The sequence below is a fragment of the Oryx dammah genome, unplaced genomic scaffold, assembly GCF_014754425.2.
Source record: "Oryx dammah isolate SB20612 unplaced genomic scaffold, SCBI_Odam_1.1 HiC_scaffold_5, whole genome shotgun sequence".
NCBI classification, from domain to species: Eukaryota; Metazoa; Chordata; class Mammalia; order Artiodactyla; family Bovidae; genus Oryx; species Oryx dammah.
This window is the reverse complement of record NW_024070189.1, coordinates 93,696,789-93,720,491: the sequence shown is the minus strand read 5'-3', so window position 1 is coordinate 93,720,491 and position 23,703 is coordinate 93,696,789. Positions and strand designations below refer to the sequence as shown.

General features: G+C 50.3%; 3 protein-coding genes across 10 annotated transcripts in view; 1 reads left to right on the top strand and 2 right to left on the bottom strand.

Moving 5' to 3' along the window:
* Positions 1-6,082: 6,082 nt before the first annotated feature.
* RAB3D (RAB3D, member RAS oncogene family) lies at positions 6,083-17,169 on the bottom strand. 2 transcript variants are annotated; one of them, XR_005721106.1, is made up of 6 exons: positions 16,968-17,169; positions 15,159-15,425; positions 14,330-14,448; positions 14,116-14,240; positions 8,530-8,908; positions 8,280-8,496 (listed from the first exon to the last, which is right to left on the bottom strand). XR_005721106.1 is itself a non-coding variant. In XM_040240648.1 (5 exons), the coding sequence occupies exons 2-5, from the start codon at positions 15,384-15,386 to the stop codon at positions 8,721-8,723; spliced, it is 660 nt and encodes a 219-aa protein (XP_040096582.1). In that variant the 5' UTR covers positions 15,387-15,425; positions 16,968-17,169; the 3' UTR covers positions 6,083-8,720. The 2 variants fall into 2 exon arrangements, 1 of the variants encoding a protein (XP_040096582.1); XM_040240648.1 differs by having other exon boundaries at positions 6,083-8,908.
* Positions 17,170-18,978: 1,809 nt separating this feature from the next.
* Positions 18,979-21,422, bottom strand: TMEM205 (transmembrane protein 205). Of its 5 annotated transcripts, none has more exons than XM_040240643.1 (4): positions 21,327-21,422; positions 20,715-20,827; positions 20,450-20,613; positions 18,979-19,348 (listed from the first exon to the last, which is right to left on the bottom strand). In XM_040240643.1, the coding sequence occupies exons 2-4, from the start codon at positions 20,812-20,814 to the stop codon at positions 19,043-19,045; spliced, it is 570 nt and encodes a 189-aa protein (XP_040096577.1). In that variant the 5' UTR covers positions 20,815-20,827; positions 21,327-21,422; the 3' UTR covers positions 18,979-19,042. The 5 variants fall into 5 exon arrangements, with proteins under 5 accessions (XP_040096577.1, XP_040096578.1, XP_040096579.1 ...); XM_040240644.1 differs by having other exon boundaries at positions 18,986-19,348; positions 20,715-20,823; positions 21,263-21,357; XM_040240645.1 differs by having other exon boundaries at positions 18,986-19,348; positions 20,715-20,823; positions 21,244-21,353.
* A 236-nt stretch (positions 21,423-21,658) lies between these two features.
* CCDC159 (coiled-coil domain containing 159) overlaps positions 21,659-23,703 on the top strand; it is a 7,293-nt gene continuing 5,248 nt past the window's right edge. Inside the window, exons 1-2 of one of the 3 annotated variants that reach the window (XM_040240635.1) lie at positions 21,659-21,745; positions 23,497-23,615. In XM_040240635.1, the coding sequence (XP_040096569.1) occupies positions 21,735-21,745; positions 23,497-23,615 (130 nt within the window). In that variant the 5' untranslated portion in view covers positions 21,659-21,734. Of the gene's footprint in view, positions 21,746-23,496 lie in introns of all 3 variants that reach the window. The other 2 variants (XM_040240634.1, XM_040240633.1) reach the window with 2 other exon arrangements.

Sequence of the window (23,703 nt, the reverse complement as noted above, 5' to 3'; positions counted from 1 at the left end):
CGTATGGGACTAAGAGATTAAAAACTCCTATTTATAAAACAGCAACAAGTTTATATTGTATCAGATAAAGAATTATAGCCATTATTGTATAATACCATTTGGTAGAGTATAATTTGTAAAATGCTGACTCGCTGCTGTACACCTGAAAATAGTCTAATATTATACATCTACTGCAATTAAAAATAAAAAATTAAAAAAAAGAAGAATCTGCCTGCAATGTGGGAGACCTGGCTTTGATCCTTGGATTGGGAAGATCCCCTGGAGAAGGGAATGGCATCCACTCCATTGTAGACAGAGGCAATCCACTATAGACGGAGGCTACAGTCCATGGAGTCTCAAAGAGTCAGACATGACCGAGTGACTCACACTTTGACTTTTTTGATGGATATTCACTAAACTTACTTGGGAATTATTTCATGATGTATGTAAGTCAAATCATTATGTTATACACTTTAAATTTATACAGAGCTGTATGTCAATAAATGGAAAGAAAGAAACTTTTTTTTTTTTACAGTTTTTACTGTTTCTAATGGCAGACGTGCAGGTTTTCCATACCAAACAATTCTACGAGGCTCCACAGTTCAATTCAGTTCTGAAACTACCTAGAGTCAGTGCAGATCCCACAGTTTAAGGGATCAGTCTCACAAGACTGCCCCCACCTTAGGTCCCCAAGGTACCCGTACTTCACTTTGACTAGGCTACAATTGTCCCTCCCCACAGAACTCAGGAAATCCTTTAAAATATATATATATATATATATATTTTTTTAATTTCACTGCATCAGTCTTAACTGCAGCAAGCAGGGCTTTTTATTACCTCGTGCAAGCCAGGTGGTATGTGGGATCTTAGTTCCCCAATCAGGGATCAAACCCATGTCTCCAGCATTGGAAGGTGGATTCTCAACCACCGATGACCAGGAAAGTCCCACAAAACTCTTTAGTTACTATTAATATTCCCAAGCCTGTAACCCAGATGCGAGTTACAGCGGGTGATTAACTCGTCTCCAGCCCCTTTCCCCTCTGGAGCTCCCTCCCAGAACCTGAAGCTGATGGTTGTTGCTGTTCAGTCACTAAGTCGTGTCCAACTCTTTTCACGGACTGCAGCATGCCAAGCTTCCCTGTCCTTCCCTATCTTCCAGAGTTTGCTCAAATTCATGTCCATTGAGTTCGTGATGTTATCTAACCATCTCATCCTCTTCTGCCTCCTCCTCCTCCTGCCCTCAATTTCCCCCAGCATCAAGGGTCTTTTCCCATAAGTTGGCTCTTCGAATCAGGTGGCTTCAATTTCAGTCCTTCCAATGAATATTCAGGATTGATTTCCTTTGGGATTGGTTGGTTTGATCTCCTTGTAGTCCAAGGGACTCTAAGAGTCTTCTCTAGCACTACAATTTAAAAGTATCAGTTCTCCGATGCTCAGCCTTTATGGTCCAACTCTCACATCCACACATAACTACTGGAAAAACCATAGCTTTGACTATATGGACCTTTGTCAGCAAAGTGATGTTTCTGCCTTTTAATAGGCTGTCTAGTTTTGTCATAGCTTTCCTGCCAAGGAGCAAGCGTCTTTTAATTTCATGGCTACAGTCACAGTCTGTGATTTTGGAACCCGAGCAAAGAAAATCTGTCACTGCTTCCACTTTTTCCCCTTCTACTTGCCATACAGTGATGGTTCCAAACCTCTAATCATGGTTTGGTCTTTCTGGTGATCAGCCCTATACTGAAGCTACTTACGGGCCCCAGCCTAGGCTGTCTTCTCATTAGTACACAAAACATGCTTATCACTCCAGAAATTCCAAGAGTTTTAGGAGCTCTGTGCCAAGAACCAGGGACAAAGACCTAATATTTCCTTTTTATTGTGTCAGACAGGAAAGAGATGGGTGTGGAAGTAAAAAATTTAAAAATTCCTGCCTTTGAGGTGCAGATATTATAGTGAAGGAGACACAAGTTAAGCAAGTAAATTATATAGTATTTTAGATTCTAGGGGCTGTAGGGAGAAGCACACAGGGAAAGGGACATCAGGAATTCTGGGGGAGGGACTTCCCTGTGGTCCAGTGGCTAAGACTCTGTTCTCCCAATGCAGGGGGCTCAGATTCAACCCCTGTTCAGGGAACTAGATCCCACATGCTGCAATTAAGAGTTTTCATACTGCAACTAAAGATCCTGCATGCTGCAACTAAGACCCAACACAGCCAAATAAATAAATATTTTAAAAAAGAAAGAAATGCTTGGGTGGGCGGGGGTGGGGGGGGTAGGGGGTGGGGAGAGACTTTCCTGGCAGTCCAGTGGTTAAGATAAGATTGTGCTTCCAGTACAGGGAGTTCAGGTTCAATTCCTGGTGTGGGAATTAAGATCCCACATGCTGCCTGGCATGGCCAGGCAAAAAATAAATAAATAAATGCTTGGGGAGGGGTTGCAGTACTAACCAGGGGGTTGGGATGGAGGTGGGTCAACAAGAAGGTGAGATTTGTGTAAAGATCTGAAAGACAGGGTGAGTGAGGAAGCCATGTGAATTCAGGCAGAGGGAACAGCCAGTGCAAAGGCCCTGGGGCAAGACTGTACCTAACGTGCTCAAACAACAACAGGAAGGAGCAGAGCAAGTTGGTGGGGGAGAGGGTGGCGAATGGGAAGAGTGACAGGGCAGGTGACAGGGAAGAGAGTGAGGTGACAGGTCAGAGCATGCAGGGCCTTGTGGAGCCTGAGGAGGACTTAGGAGTTTACTCTAAGTCAGGTGGGAGCAATAGAGGCTTCCAACCGAAGGAAGGACGCGATCTAACTCAGGTATTCACTGATGCCCTCTTGCCAACATGGGGAGGACAGAACTTATTAGAATCAGTTGTGTGCGTGGTCAGTCACTTCAGTCGTGTCCGACTCTGTAACCCTACGGATTTGTAGCCCACCAGGCTCCCAGTACTCTTGCCTGGAGAATCCCAGAGACAGGGGAAGCCTGGTGGGCTGCCGTCTATGGGGTCGCACAGAGTTGGACACAACTGAAGTGACTTAGCTGTAGCAGCAGGCTCCTCAGTCCATGGGATTCTCCAGGCAAGAGTACTGGAGTGGGTTGCCATGCCACCCTCCAGGGGATCTTCTTGACCCAGGGATTGAACCCCGGGTCTCTTGCATTACAGGCTTTACTGCTGAGCCACGTGGCATCGTCCTCCTTACCCTCTATACCAAGGAGGTGACCATGAGGTCCTGCGGCAGGAGCTAGATGGCCCTGGGGTGAAGAAGTTCTCCCCTGTGTACAGAAAGTCCATAATAGTGTCAACTAAAAAAATTAATCACAAGCTGAAAGTAGAGAATGTTTTATTTGGTGGAAATGTTTAGGACTCCGAGCCCAGGAGACAGCATCTCAGTAGCCCTGAGGAACGGTTCCAAGGAGGTGGGAGAGGGAGTCAGTTGTTGTAAAGAAGTTTGCAACAAAGGGGGCAGGCAATCTGAACATCAAAGATTATTGTTAAGGAAAACCAATTACCAAGTGAAGGAATGTGGCACTCTTCTATGCTACTTTCACTTCCATGTATGGGAAGATGCAAGAGTTTGGGATTATTGAAGTAATTTCTTTCATATGCATCTCAGCTACCTAGGGCCAGCATCCCGCATTTTTACAGAGGTATTCTTCTCTCTCTTGAATTCCTTTAGGGCCCACCAGCTCATACCAGAGGGCTATAATCACTAATGACTGTGACTAAGTTCCTCCTGTAAGGAGTACTTTCTGAATTCAGAAATTCACATTTGGAGGGCCGGAATCATAGATAGCTGTGATATTTCTTGCCCCATGATATGACAGGAAACATTTCCTTTCACAGCAGCAGAAACTCCGTAAAAGCAAAATGATGGAGGCGGCTGGGCCCTAGCCAGATAAGACAGAAAAGACCATTTATTCCTCATTCTCGAAGTTAAGCAGCACCTGACTACACATGCACAGAAAGGCTCCTGGGAGGTCAAAAGAGGGGCGGGGGTCACCTTATAGTACCTGATGTCAACCTACCCACAGGCCTCTTTGCAGAAATCCGTCTTGGCTAAGAGATGGGCGTGCACACTTGGGAGGAGCCTGAAAGTGAAGTGACAGTGAAAGTCACTCAGTCGCGTCCGACTCTTGGCAACCCCATGGACTATACAGTCCACAGAATTCTCCAGGCCAGAATACTGGAGTGGGTAGCCTAACCCTTCTCCAGCGGATCTTCCCAATCTAGGGATTGAGCCAGGGTCTCTGCATTGCAGGCAGATTCTTTACCAGCTGAGCTATCAGGGAAGCCCTGGAGGAGCCTAAGACAAACAAAATACGGGCTCAGAACCAGATGACTGACGAAAGTAAACCAGGAAGAAATGTACCGTAAACGTGACTCAAGCTACCACGGGGGCGTGACTCTGATCTCGCCTGTGTATGTGTCTGATAGGGACAAAAGAGGATGATCAAATAGTTAGCTTGGAAACCCCATTAATAAGATTAATGATCAATCAAGAAAGTAATGGGAAAATTCTGAAACAAGGTGGGCCTGCCTGACATATATAGCAAAACAGGTCGCTTAGCATCAAAGTCAGACTGGCTTGCTTAATGATAAAAGCTAACTTGCTTAACAACAAAACCACGCAACACAAGCATGGGGCATGCCCCAAGGCAATAAAACAATGGTGGCGTGAGACCCACATCCTGCCCAGTGAGCTCACTGAGTTAGGAACCCCCAAAACATGTTATTTGGCCCCTAAGATGTGTTCTTTGCACCATGCCCCCCAAAACAATAAAACAGCAATAGAAAATAAGGCGTACAATCTGCCCAGTGGCATCATCAAGTTAATGACTGCACAATCAGGCTCTGTGGACCCAAAAAAACTATCATTTACGGGAAGGTGACTTTTCAAAACGGAAGAACTTCATTGTACTGAAACCTGAAAATATTTTTCAAAAGTGCTGTGACAGTCCTGGCCTGACCATGTAGGGAGGGACAAGTAAACCTACCTGCCCTACCTGGGGGAAGAACTGATGATGGAAAACACGAGGTCTCTCAGGAAAGACAAATAAGATTTTCTCCCCTTCCACTCTCTTCCTCTGACTATAAAAATGTAATTCACTGAGTACCCGGGGCAGGCAAGCATTGCGCTGCCCACTTGTGAACCTTACAAGCGTCCCTTTCTAAGAAATTACTTTTTATCTATCACTTTGCATGCATGCTAAGTCGATTCAGTCATGTCCAACTCTGCGACCCTAGGGACTGTAGCCTGCCATGGACTGTAGCCTCCTCCATCCATGGGATTTTCCAAGCAAGGATACTGGAGTGGGTTGCCATGCCCTTCTCCAGGGGATCTTCCCGAACCAGGGATCAAACCCAGGTCAGGGATCGAACCTGTGTCCCTGATGTCTCCCACATTGGCAGGCAGGTTCTTTACCCCCAGCACCACCCTGGGAAGTGTACATCTATCACTTCACCCCTTGCTGAATTCCCTTCTGTTCTGAGACATAAAGAACTGTGGTGTCAGAGTTCTTCAGAGCCCTGGAAATGACACCTAAGGGTTTCACGTCTGTCCATCTGTGCTCTTTTTCTGCCTAATAAATACTTCACTTGTTTCACTACCTTCTGTCTTTGTGCAAATTCTTCTCTGCAAAGCAGAAGAGCCAGGGCCTTGTCACTGACCACTGGTCTAGTAGCTAGGATTTGTTCTCACTGTTGAGGTCCAGCCTCAATCTCCGGCCAGGAAACGAAGCCCCGATCCAAGCAGCCTGAGACCACTGGAAAGTGACAAGAAAGTGTTAGTGGTTGTGTCCAACTCTTCACGACCCCATGGACTATAGCCAGCCAGGCTCTTCTGTCCATGGAATTCTCTAGGCAAGAATACTGGAGTGGGTTGCCATTTCCTTCTCCAGGGGATCTTCCCAACCCAGGGGTCAAACCTAGATCTCCTGCATTGCAGGAAAATTCTTTACCATCTGAGCCACCATGAGGCAGCCCCAAACCTGAGCCTCCCTGTCCCGATTCACGTTCTGCAGCATCACACACGGCCCTCGACCAACTCTCCACTTGGCAGTGATTCAACTGCTCTCTTCCTGGAAACTCCATTTCACTAATGGAAAGAAAAGAACCACAGCATCTGGGCATAACAACTTTAATTTTTTATTTTCTTGAGAAAGGTGCACATCTTTATGACTGAACATCCAAGAATGGCTTACACAAGGAGAACCACACCCAGAAGATAAAGGTCTAGAGTTCTCTCCTGATGTGTTCTGGGATCATGGAGGAGAAGTAACTTATTGGAATTAGCACTTCAACACTGAAATCAAATTTCACCCCTTGTTTTGTTTTCAATGGAGTTGGGAGAGAAACACATAAGAAAATGATCCCCAGAGAAGCCAAAGAAAAGCAAAACAAACATAACCCCAAACCCCAAAAGGCGATCATGGCAATTTCCTGCTGATATTGGAAAGACAAGTTGAAAGCAAATAATAAGAAGGCACAGCGGGGATGCAGGATACAGCCTCAAGTCACCTCCCCAGATCCTAGCCTCCCTGGCACTAGGAAGCTGTCGTCCCACAGCCTTTGGCTTAATTTTTGTTTGTAAACTCAACAAACCTCCATTCCCTCCCAGTGATCTTTGAGGACATCAGTTTCAGTTTTCCAGACACTGTCAGGAGTTAAACTTCCCCCAAAAACATAAGATAAAAATGTAACACCATTTTTAGACCAAACAAGAAAAATTCTCCTACATCATTCCCAGGCTTGAGAGACCCCTCAAGAGTGGCAGCTGTCTCCAATGGGACTTAAAGTTGAATTGCTGAAAAGTCTTGTGTAAACAGAATCTTAGGCCAGGTCAGGTACAAGATGTAGCCAAAGCTGTCTTTTATCACACAGGCTATCACACAAGTCAGCTGGTCCTCTTGATAGTGACACTATGGCCAAACATTTTTTTTTCTGGCAGCAGTTTAAGGAAAATGGACAGGCAAAGGGAATCTTGACAGGCCATGGTGTGTCTTAAGAAGCCTTTTTCTAGCTGCTTTCTCTTTTACGTTAAAGCAACTAACATTTTAGACTCCCCTGCCCCAAACCTTCCGATAAGTCTCATGTGGTGTATTTCCAAGAACTTGTCCTTTTCATCGCAGTCTAGTTTGTTGGTGTACAAAAAATATCCCCACTTTTTGACGCTCTAAGGGCAGTCCCTGGTTTGGTGAACAGGGCCCTCTAGAAACAAATTCAATCTCCAGCTTCTGTAAAGGTAAGAACTACGTTAAACTTGACCCAGACCTTCCCCATTCCTGGTAGAAGTAGCAGAGATCCTCAAGGCTACAGAAAATCATTTTGGCAGCAGGGCTGGGAGACTGGACAAACCATACACTCTGGCTGCCCTCTCAGTGGCTGTCAAGTTCTGGGGTATCAGTGTTCCAGGGTAGAAAGAGGTGCTGTGTCACCAAGGTTGGACTCAGGTGGGCAGGAAGGGCCACTGAGCGGAGGATGGGGCCAGGAAGGTGTCAAAATGAAGATCACCTCCCAGCAGGAGCCCCTGGTAGCTGGGGACCCCCAACCTGGTGGGCTCCCCACTAGTTAGTGCCACAATCAATCAGGGGGACTGGTCCTCTGCCCATCTGTCTTCAGCCTGCCACTCCCAAGCAGCATCTAGGAAATGCAAGTAGCAACAGCGGTTACCCAGCCCTGCCTTCCCTGCTGCCCCTCCAGCCAAACCCCAAAGCGTTCTTTCCTGTGGCTCCTCCATTAGCAGAGAACATCGTTGGACCCCAGAGATAACATGGTTTGGGAAGCCAGCCCTGAGTCTTCAAGGTTTTTCAACTGGGAGGAGCTGATGTCCTCACATGGAGCACCGCCAGCCAGTGCAGGCTACCCCCAGAACATTGCTCAATTTCCTTTTTGAGCAGGATATGGGATGTAGAAAGACCTTGCTTAAAACATTACCAGCCAAACAGGGCCCGTGGAAGGCAGGTCAGGGCAGGAGGGCCTAAGATTCTAACTCTGAATTAGCTCCTGGTAAAGTCCTCAGCAGGAATGCATGATTCTCTGCCTGGCCCGGAGCAGCCCACAGTTTCCAGAATTCTATTCTGGATCAGGAATGCAGTGGGTCAGCTGTAACAGTGGCAGGGTCGAGCAAATTCTGGAGAAGCTCAGAAGGCACTTCTGGGGTCCCTGAAACTGCGGGTGGGGGTATGGGGTGCTCTGGGAAAAGCCGCTTTAATACTGCTTTCACAGGCAGAAGATCTGCAGGTCAGAAGGGAGGGGTCTGGGAGATGCAAAACCACCACCCTGGTTCACAGGCAGACTGGGTGATCCTGAGAAAGGATGAATTCTGAGATCCCTCCCACCAACTCCCCACCCCCACCGCACGAGGGAGAAGAACCATCTCTGGCCAGCACGCGAACTAAAAACAATGCCCCACTCAGAAACGGATGCGGATAAGTGGTTCTAACCCAGAAGGCATGGCGGTTGCCCCTTCACCAGGCAAATTGGGACGCGCCGTGTGCGTGCTCACTATCACCATGACAACGCCGGGAAGCAGCAAGCTCGTGCACGGCCCTCCCCCATACCCTGCCCACAGCAGGGTCTGGAGCCTGCGACAGGGGCTGCTTGGGCAGGCTGGAGGCCATGGCCAGAGAACGCGCCATGCGGGAATGGGGGCAGCCGACGGGAAGTGGGGGGCGCCCTGAGCTTGGAGACAGCCCTTATGGCTCATGCCTCAGTTACAGTCTCTGCCGAGGCAGGAGGGGGTGGGGTGGGAGAGTCATCTCTAGCAGGGACAGCTGCTGGGCTGTGGGGCTGGGGTGTCCCCCAAGGCTGGGCCTTTCCCATTGCTGCCAGGGCTAGAGCTGGGTTCCAGGGACTCATTCATCTTCTCGCAGATGACGTCCACCAGGCGCTCGAAGACCTGCTTCACGTTGATGTTCTCCTTGGCGCTGGCCTCGAAGAACTCAAAACCTGGAGGAATATGGATGGGAAGATCTGGGAGTTCCCTGGCGGTCCAGTGGCTAAGACTCCATGCTTCCACTGCAGGAGGCACGGGTTCGATCCCTGGTTGGGAAACTAATATCCGACATGTAGGGCAGAGGTGGGGTATATATTATATATATAAATATATATATATGAAAGAAAGACCTGTGAAACCCTGGGGGGTCAGTGCCTGGGCTATGGCATCACACGAACCTGGGTTGCAAGCCCAGTTCTGACCTTCGTTCAGCTGGCGGACCTTGACTGAGAGTCTTAATCTTTCTGAGCCTCAGTTTGCTCTTCTGTAAAATGGGAACAATGATGCTGCTGATGCTGATAAAAACATATGACAGCAGCGCTTGCCTGGACTACCTTGCGTATCTCTTTGTCAAAGGGCAGTGGTGGCAAGAGTCTTACCCCCAGTTAAGTGGCACTCATCCTCTATCCAATTTCTGCTGCACAGGAAGGCACAGCCAGGGTGCCCACAAAGCCCAATATTTATGTGGACCTTTTAAGCGCAGCCAAGTATTTCACATGTTCTGGAACATATGCTCCAGGTCAAATAAAACAGGACTGGCTTCAGCCCAGGGGTACCCAGTTTGTAACCTCTGTCAGCCAGATAATGGCAGGTTTCGCAGTTTTATCGAGTATACAATGTACGCAGTTCCTGGCCTACAGCTGCTGCTAAGTCGCTTCAGTCGTGTCCAACTCTGTGCGACCTCATAGACTGCAGCCCACCAGGCTCCCCTGTCCCTGGGATTCTCCAGGCAAGAACACTAGAATGGGTTGCCATTTCCTTCTCCAATGCATGAAAATGAAAAGTGAAAGTGAAGTCGTTCAGTCATGGCCGACTCTTAGCGACCTCATGGACTGCAGCCTACCAGGCTCCTCCATCCATGGGATTTTTCCAGGCAAGAGTGCTGGAGTGGGGTGCCATTGCCTTCTCTGCCTGGCCTAGAGAGTGCACTAAAAACAGTAATAATAATAATAATAGGCAGTGCTTACACAATGCTTACTATGCGACAGGCACTTTTCTAAGAACTTTACATAAATTAACTCATTTAAGGATGTTCTGTGAATGCACACTCAGTCTGAGGTATAGTTTTTGTCGGGGGAGCTGGGCCATGCAGCTTGTGGGATCCTAGTTCCCCGATCAGGAATTGGGTCCATGCCCCCTACAATGGAAGGGTGGAACCCTAACCACCTGACTGCTAGGGAATGCCCTATGCTATTATAGCCCATTTTATAGATGGGAAAACTGAGGCACACAGCAGGAAAGTCACTCGTGTAAATTCACACAGGTTAACACACTCAGGCTGCCTGGTTAAAATAATAATAGATTAAACATTTCTCCTGTACCACCTTGGGCCTCAGCAGCAAGGGCGGGATAGCTGATTCCTTTTGGGGAGGGGGAGGGTGAAGCAGATTTGAATAGACTTTTAGCATCACAGAGATCATCATAACTTTTTCTCTTTAAAAAAAAATGTTTAGGAAATTCCCTGGTGGTCCAGTGGTTAAGAATCTGCTTTCCAATGCAGGGGATGTAGGTTCAATCCCTGGTTGGGGAACTAAGATCCCACGTGCCTCGGGGTAACTAAGCCTGAGTGCTGGAACTACTGTGCCCATACTCTGCACAAGAGAAAACCCAGCGCTGCAACAAGACCCAACAAAGCAAAACAAAAAAAGTTTATCCACTTAGCAAAAGGTGAGAGGTGGTACAAATGCTTTGGGGACCTGCCCAGAGTTCCTGGGCTACAAGAAGTGGCCCAGCAACCTGCAAATAAGGCTGCACATGACTGTCCTTCCTACACCCTGCACCCTGGTTCAGGCTCCACCTGCTGGGAGCTATGGTCCCCAGTGTATCCCCATCTGCCGTTCCCTAGGCCAGAAATTCAGACAAATGTCCAGGCTATTACACACAGCACAGGGTCAACAGGCCTCTATTCTAGCCCTTGTCATTATCATGAAGCACTATAAAAATATCATTGTAATTAATAAATGTATAATTATCCATCTATGTCTCCACTATTAGAATGCCCGCACCAAGAGGGCAGGGTGTCTATCTGCCTTGTCCACAACTGCAGCCCAGGGCCTGGCACAGAGCAAGTGCTCAGAAACTACTGACTGAATGACTGATCAGATGGATGGATGGATGAGTGGGTACAGGGATATATGGATGACTAATGTGTATTTAGATGGATGGATGTACAGGTGGATGGATGGATGAATAAATGGGTAGATGGGAGGATGTATAGGTAAGGTTATAGATGGATGGATGGAGAGATGGATATACAGATGAATGAATGGATGCATGTATAGACAGATGTATAGATGGATGGATGAGTGGATGGATGGATGAATGGATGGATGGGTGGATGACAGAGGCAGAACACGAACACAGATCTCTATCCTGAGCCTGGTGATCATCAAGGTCACCCCACCGTCTTCCTAGGCAAATCTGGCATTTCATTAATCATGTCCAGCTCTGCCTCAAATAATCTGTTTTTCTTCCTTTTTTAAGAGTTCATTTTTGGCTGCCCCACACAACAGCATCTTAGTTCCCCAACCTGGAAATTGAACCCACACCTCCTGCAGTTGAAGTGCGGAGCCTTAACTACTGGACCACCAGTGAAGTCCCAGTTTTTTTTTTTTTTTAAAAACAAACAAACACTTTTTTCTTCTAATTGTAAATATTCACTAGAGAAACTACTGAAAAATATCAAGTCAGCTAAAAATGTTGTATGTAATCTTATCACCCAGAAACAACTACTATTGCTGTTTTGACATCTAGCTTTTCACTTTAAAAAAAAAAACATAATTGTTGTGGTTCGGTTTGTAGTGGGTAGGAGTATGTGTGCATACATATCTGGATTTTTTTCTTACAAAATTGGGGTCCAAATCCATCTCCCAATTTGTCTGATATTTTAAACTTAATGGATGAGCAGGAATCTCCCCGTCACCCCAGGAACTAGATGTTTTCCACAAGAAGGTGTGGGCAGGGGACTTCCCTGGTGGTCCAGTGGTTAAGACTGCGTGGGCACGGCGAGGGGCAAGGGTTCAATTCCTGGTCAGGGAACTAAGATGCCCCATCCCACGTGTTTCAGCCAACAACAACAAAAAAGGTGTGGGCAGCATCCTCAAGTATTCCAGCCTATGGCAGGGCCCCAACAGCTGACTCCCAGCACATCTGTAAACGAGACCCAGGCTCAGGTTCCTAAAACACAGGGGACAAAGAACAGGTGAAATGGCAGCAAGAAGGAGCAGAGTCAAACCCCAAATGGGAGACATTCCACAGAATAAAGACCCAGTTTCTCCAACAAATGATGGCAAGAAAAAAAAGGAAAAGAAAGAGGAGACAGTTATGGTCCAGGGCTCTGTGAAGTTTCTCTGCAAAGGGTCAGACAGTAAATCTCTTAGGTTTTAGGTACAAACATCAGCAACACTTCACAATCATGCTAGCTAACGCTTAGATGAAACCTACACATAGGCAGGATTCTGTTAGAACTGCTTCATGCGTCATAACTCATTTAGCCCTCCTGACAACCTAACCAGGTGGGGCTGTTATTATATTATCTGCCTTTCACACACGAGGAAGTGCTGGCCCAGAGAGCTAAAGTCACCGGTGCGAGATCACAAAGCCATCAAGAAATAACTGGAGTTAATGTTCAATCAGGGCCAGGATCTGCTTATTTAATCTAACAGCCCTATGAGGTAGATGAGGTTTTCACCTGTTTCCTAGATGGAGCGATGGAAGCACAGAGAGGGTAGGTGAGGTGCCAAAGGTCACATAGTTAGTGGGTTGCAGGAGGGGATTCTCGAGGCTCGGTCCTTAACCCGCCTTCCCTGCATAGTGGTTACATTCCCTCTTGCACAGAAAGTCCTGGGGAGGGCCTAGAATACTCCAGGACAAGATTTTCTTTTAGCTTAAACTTTGAATCGAGAATCCATTCATCTTATTCACAAAGGTAGGCTGAAAAGTTCCCCTCCAACCCTGGTAGCATCCCAGGTCACCAGGGTTACTAGAGCCTTCTGTATCCTTCCAGAGTTCCTTTAAGCAAACATCAATATACATCCTTATTCTCACTAATACAGGGGTTGGCAAACTGAGCTGCAGGCCAAATCTGGCTTGTTGCCTATTTTCTTTTTAAGTATTTATTTAAGTACTAAATTTAAGTATATTGGGCCTTCTTGGTGGCTCAGTGATAAAGAATCTGCCTGCCAAGGCAGGAGACATGAGTTCGATCCCTGGGTCGGGAAGATCCCCTGTAGAAGGAAATGGCAACCCACTCCAGTATTCTTGCCTGGAAAATTCCATGGACAGAGGAGCCTGGAGGGCTATAGTATGTGGGGTCGCAGAGTCGGACATGACTGATCGACTGAATATGCATGTACATAGCTGATTTATAGTTTCAGGTGCTGTTGCCTATTTGTGTAATTAAAGTTTCATTGGCAGACAGTCACACTCATTCATCGATGTATTATCCAAGGCTGCTTTCAGGCACAGCTGAGCAGTTAGACCCTAGGACTGAAAATATTTCCTATTTGGCCCTTTAAGGAAATGTTGGCACGGGACTTCCCCGCAGTCCAGTGGTTAGGGCCACTCGCTTCCACTGCAGGGAGCATGGGTGCAGTCCCTGGTTGGGGAACTAAGATCCCACAAGCTTCACTGTGCAGCCAAAAAAAGAAAGAGTTTGCTATCTCTGGACTAAAAGCAGCAGCCATACCTACTATTCTGTAGTTTGCTTTTTCCACTTACCCATATATCCATAGACTGCAGAACATAAAAAATGGCCTGATCCTTTTTCACAGCTGCACAGTATTCCCCCATGACTCCACATTATGTGTAGCTGCTTCCCCCACTGTGAGAGACTTGGGAGGCTGCTAAGCTTCTCCTCCTACTAACTGTGCTGTAATCTGATACACTCATCACTTCCCACATGGGTGCAGGTGTTTGTAGGATAAATTCCCAGAAATGTTTTTTCTGAGTTTGGGTTCCCAGGGCAGTGGGGCAGTAAAGGTTATCTGTGGGTAAATCCTTTGGAATTAAATGTAGCAGGTGGTATACATGCAGGTATTTTTCTGGGCAGATCTTCAAAGGCCAAAGTATTGGTGACTATGGTTGGACCTGGGACTCAAGCATAGGGATGGGGGTTTGGTTCTGGGAGGTCCAGGGCCTGTAGCCCAGGTTGGGCACTGACCAAGGTCGTCGGCGAGCCTCCGGCCTTCCTCAGTGGGCACAACACGCTCATCCTCCAGGTCACACTTGTTCCCCACGAGGATGACCTGAGCATTGTCCCAGGAGTAGGTCTTGATCTGAGTGGCCCTGTGGAGTTGGAGGGCTGTGTTAGGCCAGAGATTAGGGTCAGGGAGAGAGGGTGAAGGTCAGGGGGTCAGTGGTCAGCAAGCACTCACCAGTCCTGCACGGCAGCAAAGGACTCCTGGTTGGCAACGTCATACATGAGCAGGAAGCCCATGGCTCCGCGGTAGTAGGCTGTGGTGATGGTACGGTAGCGTTCCTGGCCCGCCGTGTCCTGGGCACACAGTGGAGTTAGGCATCTAGAAGCCACCCCGTTCCCCACCCTACCTCTCCAGGTGGGCACCCCAGCCTCACAGCCCCAGTCTGATGACCAGGACATCTCCCCTTCACAGCCCCCGATTTAATGGGGAGAAATATGGGCCTGCTCTAGTCTGATGAAGGGGACATGTATCCTGTCCTTGAGGGGTTTCCAGTCTGAGGGGTCAGTGGCCTCTCAAAGACTTATAAGCCCTCTATGACCTTGTCTCCAAGAACCAACTTCATGACCACAAACAAGAACCACCTTGACCAGAGGGTACCACCTTGATGCAGACAGTCTGATGCTCGTTACCATGACAATCATTACCAGCAGGTGCTTTGGGAGTGTGAGCATGACTCTGAAGAAGCTCACCTCCAGGCCTGTCCCAACAAGGTACCCAAACCTCTTCCCCATTCGTCACCAGATCTTCTAATCCAGCTTGGGTTAGTACTGTCTCCCGCTCAGACCCTAGAGGGCAGGGCAAATCCTCCTCATCCTGATGGATTCACTTCATGGATAATACCCCTGCTACTCTTCACACCTATCCCAAACCCTCTCCCCGACTCTGGATGACTGTTCCTGACCCGGGACCCCTCCCCACAGCCCTACACCCTTGCCTGAGCTTCCCCAGAGGAACCCCAGCCCCTGTCTGGGCCGGCAGACCCATAGACTACCGCCTGGCCCACCCAGATCTGCAGCTTGATCCTCTTGTCGTGGCGGTAGACTGTCTTGACCTTGAAGTCAATGCCCACAGTGCTGACAAAGGCGGGCGTGAAGGAGTCATCGGCATATCGGAACAGGAAGGACGTCTTGCCCACGCTGCTGTTGCCAATGAGCAGCAGCTTGAACATGTAGTCGAAGTTCTGGTCCGCTGCATCCCGCTGGCCTGTCGGGGGGTCTCCAGCTGATGCCATCTTGGCAGGGAGCCTCCTGGGATGGGGACAGCTGGAGCCCTGCAGGGAAAAAAACACCGGGAATGGCCCCAGTGTCTACACTGGTGGTTGTTGTTTTAGTCGCTAAGTCGTGTCCAACTCTGCGCCTCCATGGATGGTAGCCTGCCAGGCTCCTTTGTGGGATTTTCCAGCCAAGAATACCGGAGTGGGTTGCCATTTCTTCCTCCAGGGAATCTTCCTAACCCTAGGTCTCTTGCAACAGCAGGCAGTTTCTTTACCACAGAGCCACCTGGAAAGCCCACGCACTGGACCTGGGCTCAAATCCTGGCTCTGCCACTTGGAAGTCAAGTGATCCTGGATGCGTCACTTGCCCTTGTGGGGCCTCAGCGTCCTCGCCTAGAAAATGGGGATGTTTGCCAAATGCAAGGGTCCAGGTTGGGGGTGCCTTATTGGGCTGCTGAGGAACCAGAACTTTCGGAAGGTGCAGGTGTGGACTTTGCCCCAGGGCGAGAAGCTGGCGTGGCCCAAGTGTGAGCTGGGGGTAGCTGGGGCTGTCAGCTGGATAAAGCCCCCCCGCTTCTGCCCTGCCACCACCCAGGGCCTGGGTGTTGACTTTGGCAGGTGTTAGCAACCTGCCTGCCCCTACCCAGGCCAACTTTAAGTCCTTCCCTGAAGCCCATGAGGAGGGGGCTTTCAGTGGATACATCCCAGGGTTTAATGCCCAGTTCTACCCCCAAATGGGTCCTGCCACCTTCTGTTTGTCAAAGGGGCTGGGCCCATCTGCCTCCCAGGAAAGCTGACTCACCCCAGCCCAGGGTCAGCCCACGGAGGCCAGAAAGACGGTCTTCCAATCCAAGGAAACCACCCACCCCAGCCACTACCCTGACCACCTGGATGGGCCTTTCCTGTCAATCTGTCCCCACAGATAAGGCTGCTTCATCTGGAGCCGTGCACCCCCTCAGTCACTGCAGAGGCCTATTTTCCTAGCTGTTGTGGCTGCTCCCTGAGCCTCAAAGGGAGGCCCCAGAAGGCCTGGGTGAATGGGGGGTAACCAGCCCCTGACAAAGCCATTTCTTAACTACCCCCTGGAGCTTTTATCCAGGTTAAAAAGGAGGACCCAGCCGGCCCTCCTTTCCTGCCCAGCCCTCTGCCCCACCCCGTGTTCCGGGAGAACGAGTTTGAGGAGGGGAAGGGAAGAGGGCAGGAAGCCTTTCCCCATGCTAGGCAGGGCAGCCAGGATGGGGCCCCAACTCCGGCCCACCCTCAGCCCACCTGTCAGCCGGTCCCACCTCTTATCTGACCATCTGGCGACTCTCCCTCAGGCCAGGCACGAGTTGAGGGACCCCGGAGGGCTCGGTCCTGTCCCCCTCGCCACCTGATGTGGCGCGCCCCAGCCAGTGCTGGGGAGCTCCGAGCTTCCTCCCATCCCCATATGGTCACATCTCTTGTCCCCAGCTGGGCTTTCTGCCCCGCCCGCGCCCCATTAACGCTCCCGATGAGCCCAGCTGGGTAGGGGCGAGGGAAGAGGCGTCCCCCGCCGCCTGCCTTTGTTCCCCAGGCCCCCGGCCCTCCCCCGCTAAGCCCCAGTCCCCCCCTGGAGACCTGCTGGGACGCGGAGGCGCGGGCTGGAGTGCTCTCCCTCCGAGGGAGTCACTTCGCGTAGCGGGGGACGCTGGCCGCGAGGGTTCTGCCTCCAAACTCTCTGCGACCTGGCCCTGGTTGCGACCCAGACCCGCAGCCGCAGACGCCACCGCAGCCGCCGCCGCCCGCAGCCACCCGGATCCCGCGCCGGCCCCGCCCCTAAGCCGGAGGAGGGGCGGCCCCTGGGGAAGGGCGGGGAGGGACCTGGGCGGGGCTTGTGGGGCTGGGCGGGGGCGGAGTGGGGTGGGGGAGGGGCTGGAAGTATCTCCAAGCGCGGTCTCTTCCCTGCCAATAAACATTTCATTTTAACCAACCAGACGTGGAGTTCCTACATGTGCACAGCAGCTAACAGCATGGACTCTGGAGCCAGGTTCCAATCTCAGCTCCACCACTTCCAGTCCTTGTCGCGTTGGACATGTTAACCTCCCCGGGACTCATTGTCCCTATCCATCATGTGGTCGGTCGTTAACAAGGGTCCCCACTTCACAGGGTTGGGTAAGGGTTCTGATATGAGTTTGTTGTTTATAAAGTACAGCGCCTGACCCTAAACTGGGCTAGACACCGTTTCCAAATACCCTGAAGAGTTAACCCCCTCCTTTTACAGATAAAGAAATTGGAAATCAGAGAGGGGCAGGCCCTGGCCTGAGGCCACAAAATTTGACATCCAGGCCCAACTGCAGTTTTTTTCTTTAGGCCAACAGCAGAGAATCTGCATTTATAATAGCTCAGGCTTAGGATTTCCTTGGCGGCCAGGTAGTTAAGACTCCATGCTTCCACTTCAGGGGGCATGGGTTTGATCCCCTGCTCATGTGGCCAAAAAAAATTTTAAACCAAAAATTTTTAAAGTTCAGGCTTTGCTGGGGTCCTAATTCAAACAACTGCACCTGAAGCCACTTGCTGAACTTCACTGAGGCCCCATTGCTTCTTGGGAACAACGTTAGCCAACCCCAAGGGCTACTTTGGACGAACTGAGATGTGTGTCAGTCAGGAAGTGCTGGTATATGCTCAGTAACAAGCAGCTCCACAGTCACCATGGCACCCAACATCCAAGGTTTGCTTCGTTTTTTTAAATTGGAGAAAAATTGCTTTATGATCTTGTGTTGGTTTCTGCCATACAACACCCCAAATCAGCCATAGTTATATACATCACCTCCCTCCCCTCCCCCAGTCCACCCCTCTAGGTTATCACAGAGTGCCAAGATGAGCTCCCTGTGTTATATAGCAACTTTTCAGCAGCTATCTATTTTATGCATGGTAGTGTATATAGGTCAGTGCTACCTTCTCCCTTTGTCCCACTCTTTCCTTCCCTTACTGTGTTCACAAGTCCCTTATATCCAAGGTTTGCTTCTCACTCACACTGATCATTGCAAACAGGGGAAGATGTGGTGAATCAGGCACTGGCTTGTATACTTCTTCTCAAAACTGACTTTGCTCACATTTCATTGGCCAAAGCAAGTCACATGGCCATTCCCAATGTCAATGAAGTGAAAAAATACAATTGTCCTCTAGGGATCAGAACCAGATACCGTTACCATAATACATGATATGTGTAATGGTTAGCGCCATGCCTGGCACACAGGAGGTGCTCAACAAATGGCACCATTGTAGGATGAGCTTAGAGGCTGCAACATCCTACATTCTGAATTAGTATGCCATGTGAATGGGAAAACGGAATCCCTCAGCTCTACCCTTGCCTACAAGGGCTTCCCTGGTGGCTGAGTGGTAAAGAGTCCCTACCAAGGCAGGAAACGGAGGTTTGATCCCTGAGTTGAGAAGATCCCCTGGAGAAGGAAATGACAACCCCCTCCAACATTCGTTGCCTGGGAAATCCCATGGACAGAGGAGCCTGGTAGGCTACAGTCTATGGGGTCGCACAAGAGCAGGACACGACTGAATGACTAAACAACAGCAACAACAACCCTTGCCTGCCCCTCCCCTTCCTTGCTTCCCAGTTGGAGAAAGATAAAGGCAGTCATTTCCAAAGAAGTGGTTTATTGACATCCAGGGCCCCAGCAGAGACAGAGGGTCAGTGGGAGTTAGAGGTTGTGGAGGGTCAGGGCGAGGCCTGCCAGATGAAGCCCATTGCTCAGGAGGCAGCCCAGATTGCAAAGGGAGGACAGGCCGTGGTAGCGGAAGAACTGCTGGCGGAGGGCGCTGTACTTGGGGTCCTGACCCCGCAGCTGGCGGTAGGGGTCCGAGCCCTGGTGACTGCCGGGCACTTCCCCGCCCAGGCCCCGCTCCTTCTCCACAGTCTGCAGCGCCCACATAGCGGCCGTGGTGCGGGACTCCAGCCAGCGGGCATTGACGGTGGCCAGTGTGAGGCTCAGGAGCAGCAAGAAGAGCTGGTGGGGCAGTGGGAGGACAAGGTGAGCCACGCCTGGGAGGCAGGAGGGGCCCCAGGGCATGTCCTTGTGCATCCTCAAAGGCCAGAGGGGAATGGGAGACAGGATTGGGTCAAAGCCAGGTCTCCTTGCTCCATCCCCAAACCCAAACAGAGCTCCAGCTCTCATATCCTGAGACCCGCAGTTCCTAAGGAAAGGCTCCACCACTGTCTCTTATCTCTCCCCCAAATTCCTGAGCTGCTTCTTTTCTGATACACTGACTGGAACTTTCCAGAACACAGCCTGTCTCCTACCCACTTCTTCCCCAAAACTGAGGATGGGCAGAGCCTCTCTTCCCTGAGTTGGGACAGAGCACCATTTCCCCTAAGACGGGGCCTATCTCCTTTGTGGCCCCAGCCTAGTCCCTAGAAGCTGACGTTGGGCCTACAGGGAAAGAATTAAAAGTCCTCGAAGTTCTAGTTACCTATAATCCCTCGTGTCTGTGAGGTTATCGAAACCCCTTTCAGGCCTTACCTGCCCACATCTGAGGGACAGAATGGGGTCGGGGGAGGGCAGGATAGACAGACATGAGATGCAGATGGCTCCTTGCCTTGTGCCTGGGTAAAATGTGTGGATGGGGGTTGTTGTTGCCGTTGTTTAGTCCCTAAGTCGTGTCTGACTCTTGCGACCCCATGGACCGTAGCCCACCAGGCTCCTCTGTCCATGGGATTTCCCAGGCAAGAATATTGGAGTGGGATGCCATTTCCTTCTCTGGGGATGGGGGTGGGGGACTGTAAATCCCCAGTCAGGCTAGTTTTTAAACAATGAGCTGGGGTCAGTGCCTCAACCCAGCTGAGTCACCACAGCTTGGCTGCAGGCCCAGTCATGGGGAGGAGAGGGAGCAACAGCCAGCAGACAGACACTGGAGGAATAGACAGGGCTGATGGGGATGGTTGTGCAGGCTGTGCACTGCTCAAGGGTATCCAAAGCCCAACTCTGTGTACACCAGGAACCCGGGTGGTTTTGGGGGGTCTTGTTTTAATTGTCGTAAAGGTGTCATAGTTGCTCAGTGCGGTCCTGGGAATGAATGTTCAGAAGGTAGTGGAGCCCAAGCCCGCATACCTGGCTGGCCTCCCAGAATGTGAGCTGAGCCCAGGCACACTGTGAAGCCAAGATGCAGAGGTTGACGAAGGCACAGCCCATGGAGATGTGAAAGTAGAAAGGGAAGAGTTTGCTCTGCACCAGACCGAAGGTATGTCGGGGAAGGCCTCGGAAAAGCACAAAGCCTGTGGGGCGCAGGGGACCAGTGTTAGGACACGTCCAAGGACCCTCTCGCATCCCTGTCCCCGCCACAGGCATCCATGATGTCCAGGCCGACGATCCCTACCTGAGATGAAGGTCACCCACATTTGCATGCCCCAGGCCCCTGACAAGACCAGGAGATGGACCACTTTAGTCAAGCTTCCTGGATTCCCGCCTTCCTCCATCTTTCAGGCCTGAGAAGGAGGCACCAGGTAAGTCAGAGCTTTATCTTTGCCCTGTGGCCTTCAGACCCTGTGAGTCTGCACAAGGCCAGGGTCATGGTCTATCCAGCAGAGATACCGGGATAGCAGCCCAGGAATGGAGTGGGGAAGACCCAAAACAGTTGTGACATCCCTGACCCTATCTCTCCAAATGTCAGCCCCCAAGATCTTAGGGTCTCTGGACCCCAACATTCATGCCACCTCTGAGATCCCCAAATTTCAGCTCCAGCAGCTCAAGCTCGCAGCCTTAGGTCTTCAGAGATCACCCCAGTGACCCATTTCTAACATCAAAGACCACTCCTTTCATGACAGAATGTCGCTAAGAACATTCCCGAAGCACCTTTCAGCGTTCTAATCCTGGGAAACCCCAAATCTCATCCGGAGGACACCGACCCCACCACTGGACCCGGACCTCGACCCGCAGCACCCAGGAGTCCCGGATGGACCTAGGGTGTCAGGCTTGCTGGGCTCGGTAACTCCCGCGCTCCGGGGTGGCCCGCGGACCTCCTCAGCTACCTCCTCTCGTGGGACCAAGAATTCGTCCCGCCTCCCAGCTAAGCCAGAAGCCAATCGGATCGGAGATCTATACCTCCTGTACCGCCCTCTTAAATATTGGCCAATCGATAAACGGAAACTAAGCCTGAAATCCCGCCCACTCTTCGGACTCTCATCCAATTACACCGTGGATCCTAGGATCTGCGGAAGCGGAAAGGCTCCAATGAAGCCTTCGGCTGCATCGGCGGGGCCGGAGCTAAACTGCCAGCCACACCCCTCTCTGTGACTCTACCTTTGGGCTCCTTGTGTTTTAAAGGGATGGTGTCCCCACGGGATCAAATTTCAGCGTCACAGCTGGGGACTGGCTTCGCGGTCCCTGATGGGAGAGCATGAGCAGGTGGTATGTAGTAGGTGGGGGTAGAAGGGGGTCGGAAGCCTGGCGGGCGCAGGATTCAAGGCCCCGGGGACGGGGCCCAGGCAAATGACCCCGCCCCCTTCCTCCGAGAATTCTATCGGGAGTGACTGAGGGAGAAACAGGTGATGTTGGAGGCGGGTTGGGGCGGGGATCGACCTGGTGTCCTGCCTGCAATTGTCATTCAGAAATGCATCCTGCCTTTTCCTCTCCTAAGTCTCCCAGGGCTCCTATGATTCCAAAGTACTAAGTCCTCAGTGTAATTTTCAAAGACAAACACTGAGTTCCCGTTATTGTGTATCAGGCACTGGTATGGATTAATTTACTTAATCACAACAACCCAGTAAAGTAGGTAGTATGATATCCCATTTTTATAGTTGGGGACACTGAGGCTTGAAGAGGGTTCATAATTATCCCAACACCAGACAGCTGGGAAGGGGACAAAACTAGGATTTGAACACCAGCCATACAACTGGAGGGTCTCCTTGCTTAATCATCAAGCTGTACTGCCTCTGGCAGTGAGGACCTCCCTGAGGCACTAACTTTTGAAGGGGTAGCTTAGAACATTTCAGGAAGAATAATAACTCTTGCAAGTTATTATGGTGGGTGTGAAGACCCAGTGAGGGCTTAGGGTGGTGTGTGAAGACCCAGTGAGGGCTTATGGTGGTGCCCAGCACTCGGCAAAATGTTCAGAAAATATGAGCTTTAAAAGGGATTAAGGAAGATTTTACAGAGGCGATACTGAGTAAGGTTTTGAAGGGTATATAGGAGTCTTCCAGGAGGACTGGGCTAGGGGAAGGATACCAGAGGGCCCAGAAAGGACAAAAGAAGAGAAAGCCCTATATTGTGGCCTTTCTGGCTGAATGTGATCCATGGCAAGATGCCCTTCACCTGGAAGTTTTTCCAGGCAGACCTGTCCCAGGTTTCTCCAGCTGTGCCAGCCCTCACTACACTGGAAAGGCAGGGGGTATGTATGTGAGACCCAGAAATGAGCCCTTTCTTGTCCGCAGCCTTATCTAGTGCAGGCCTGGGCCCCAGTTTAGCTAACATTTGTTAAATGGATATGCTGTGCCTCTCCTTCTCACATTCTATGGCTCTCATTTACTGGGGAGCCAGTTCCCAACTCCTCTGCTTGGCTTGCCCTAACTTGTTTGAGCTGTCCTGCCAACCTCCTGCTGCTTCCTCCTGGACCTCTGCCTCCAGCCACCCTGACTTTATCAGCACAGAGCACCTGGTTCCAGACCTCCAAGCTTTTAAAAAATATATATATATATATATATATTTACTTAACTGGACCGGATCTTAGTTGCATCATTTGGGATCTTTAGTTGTGGGCTTGTGGGATCTAGTTTTCTGACCAGGGATCAAATCCAGGCCCCCTGACCAGAAATTGAACCTAGACTCCCTGCACTGGGAGCACAGACAGACCTCTAAGCTTTGGCACATGCTGTTTCCTGCCAGGGATGTCCTTCCTTTAGGGCCGGTGTTAAGATCTTTTTTTTTTTTTTTCTTTTAGGCTTGTCTCAGACCTCAGTTCCTTCTGTGGGAACTTCTGGGTTCTTCTCACTGTCCAGTCCAACCCCTGGGGCTAGGATCATCTTTCACCCAGCTTTGGCTTCTGCCATAACTAAGAAGCCTGTGTTGAGGGCTGTGGCCACTCTGGGGTGTCAGGGAGGGCCTGGGGCTGTCAGGACCCAGGAGCTGGTCTCAATGCAGCCCTCTGTCCCCCCTACTCAAAGCAACCCTCTTCTGGCTGGCCTACCCCTGGACCGTGAGTACTCCGTGCCTTGCTACCGCTCACTTCCCTCACCCTCCAACGTGTGTTTGCCTGCTCACAAGAAGTGTGACAAGTGCTGTGGTTCATGTTCACCTGCTCACAAGAAGTGTGACAAGTGCTGTGGTTCATGCTCACCTGCTCACAAGAAGTGTGACAAGTGCTGTGGTTC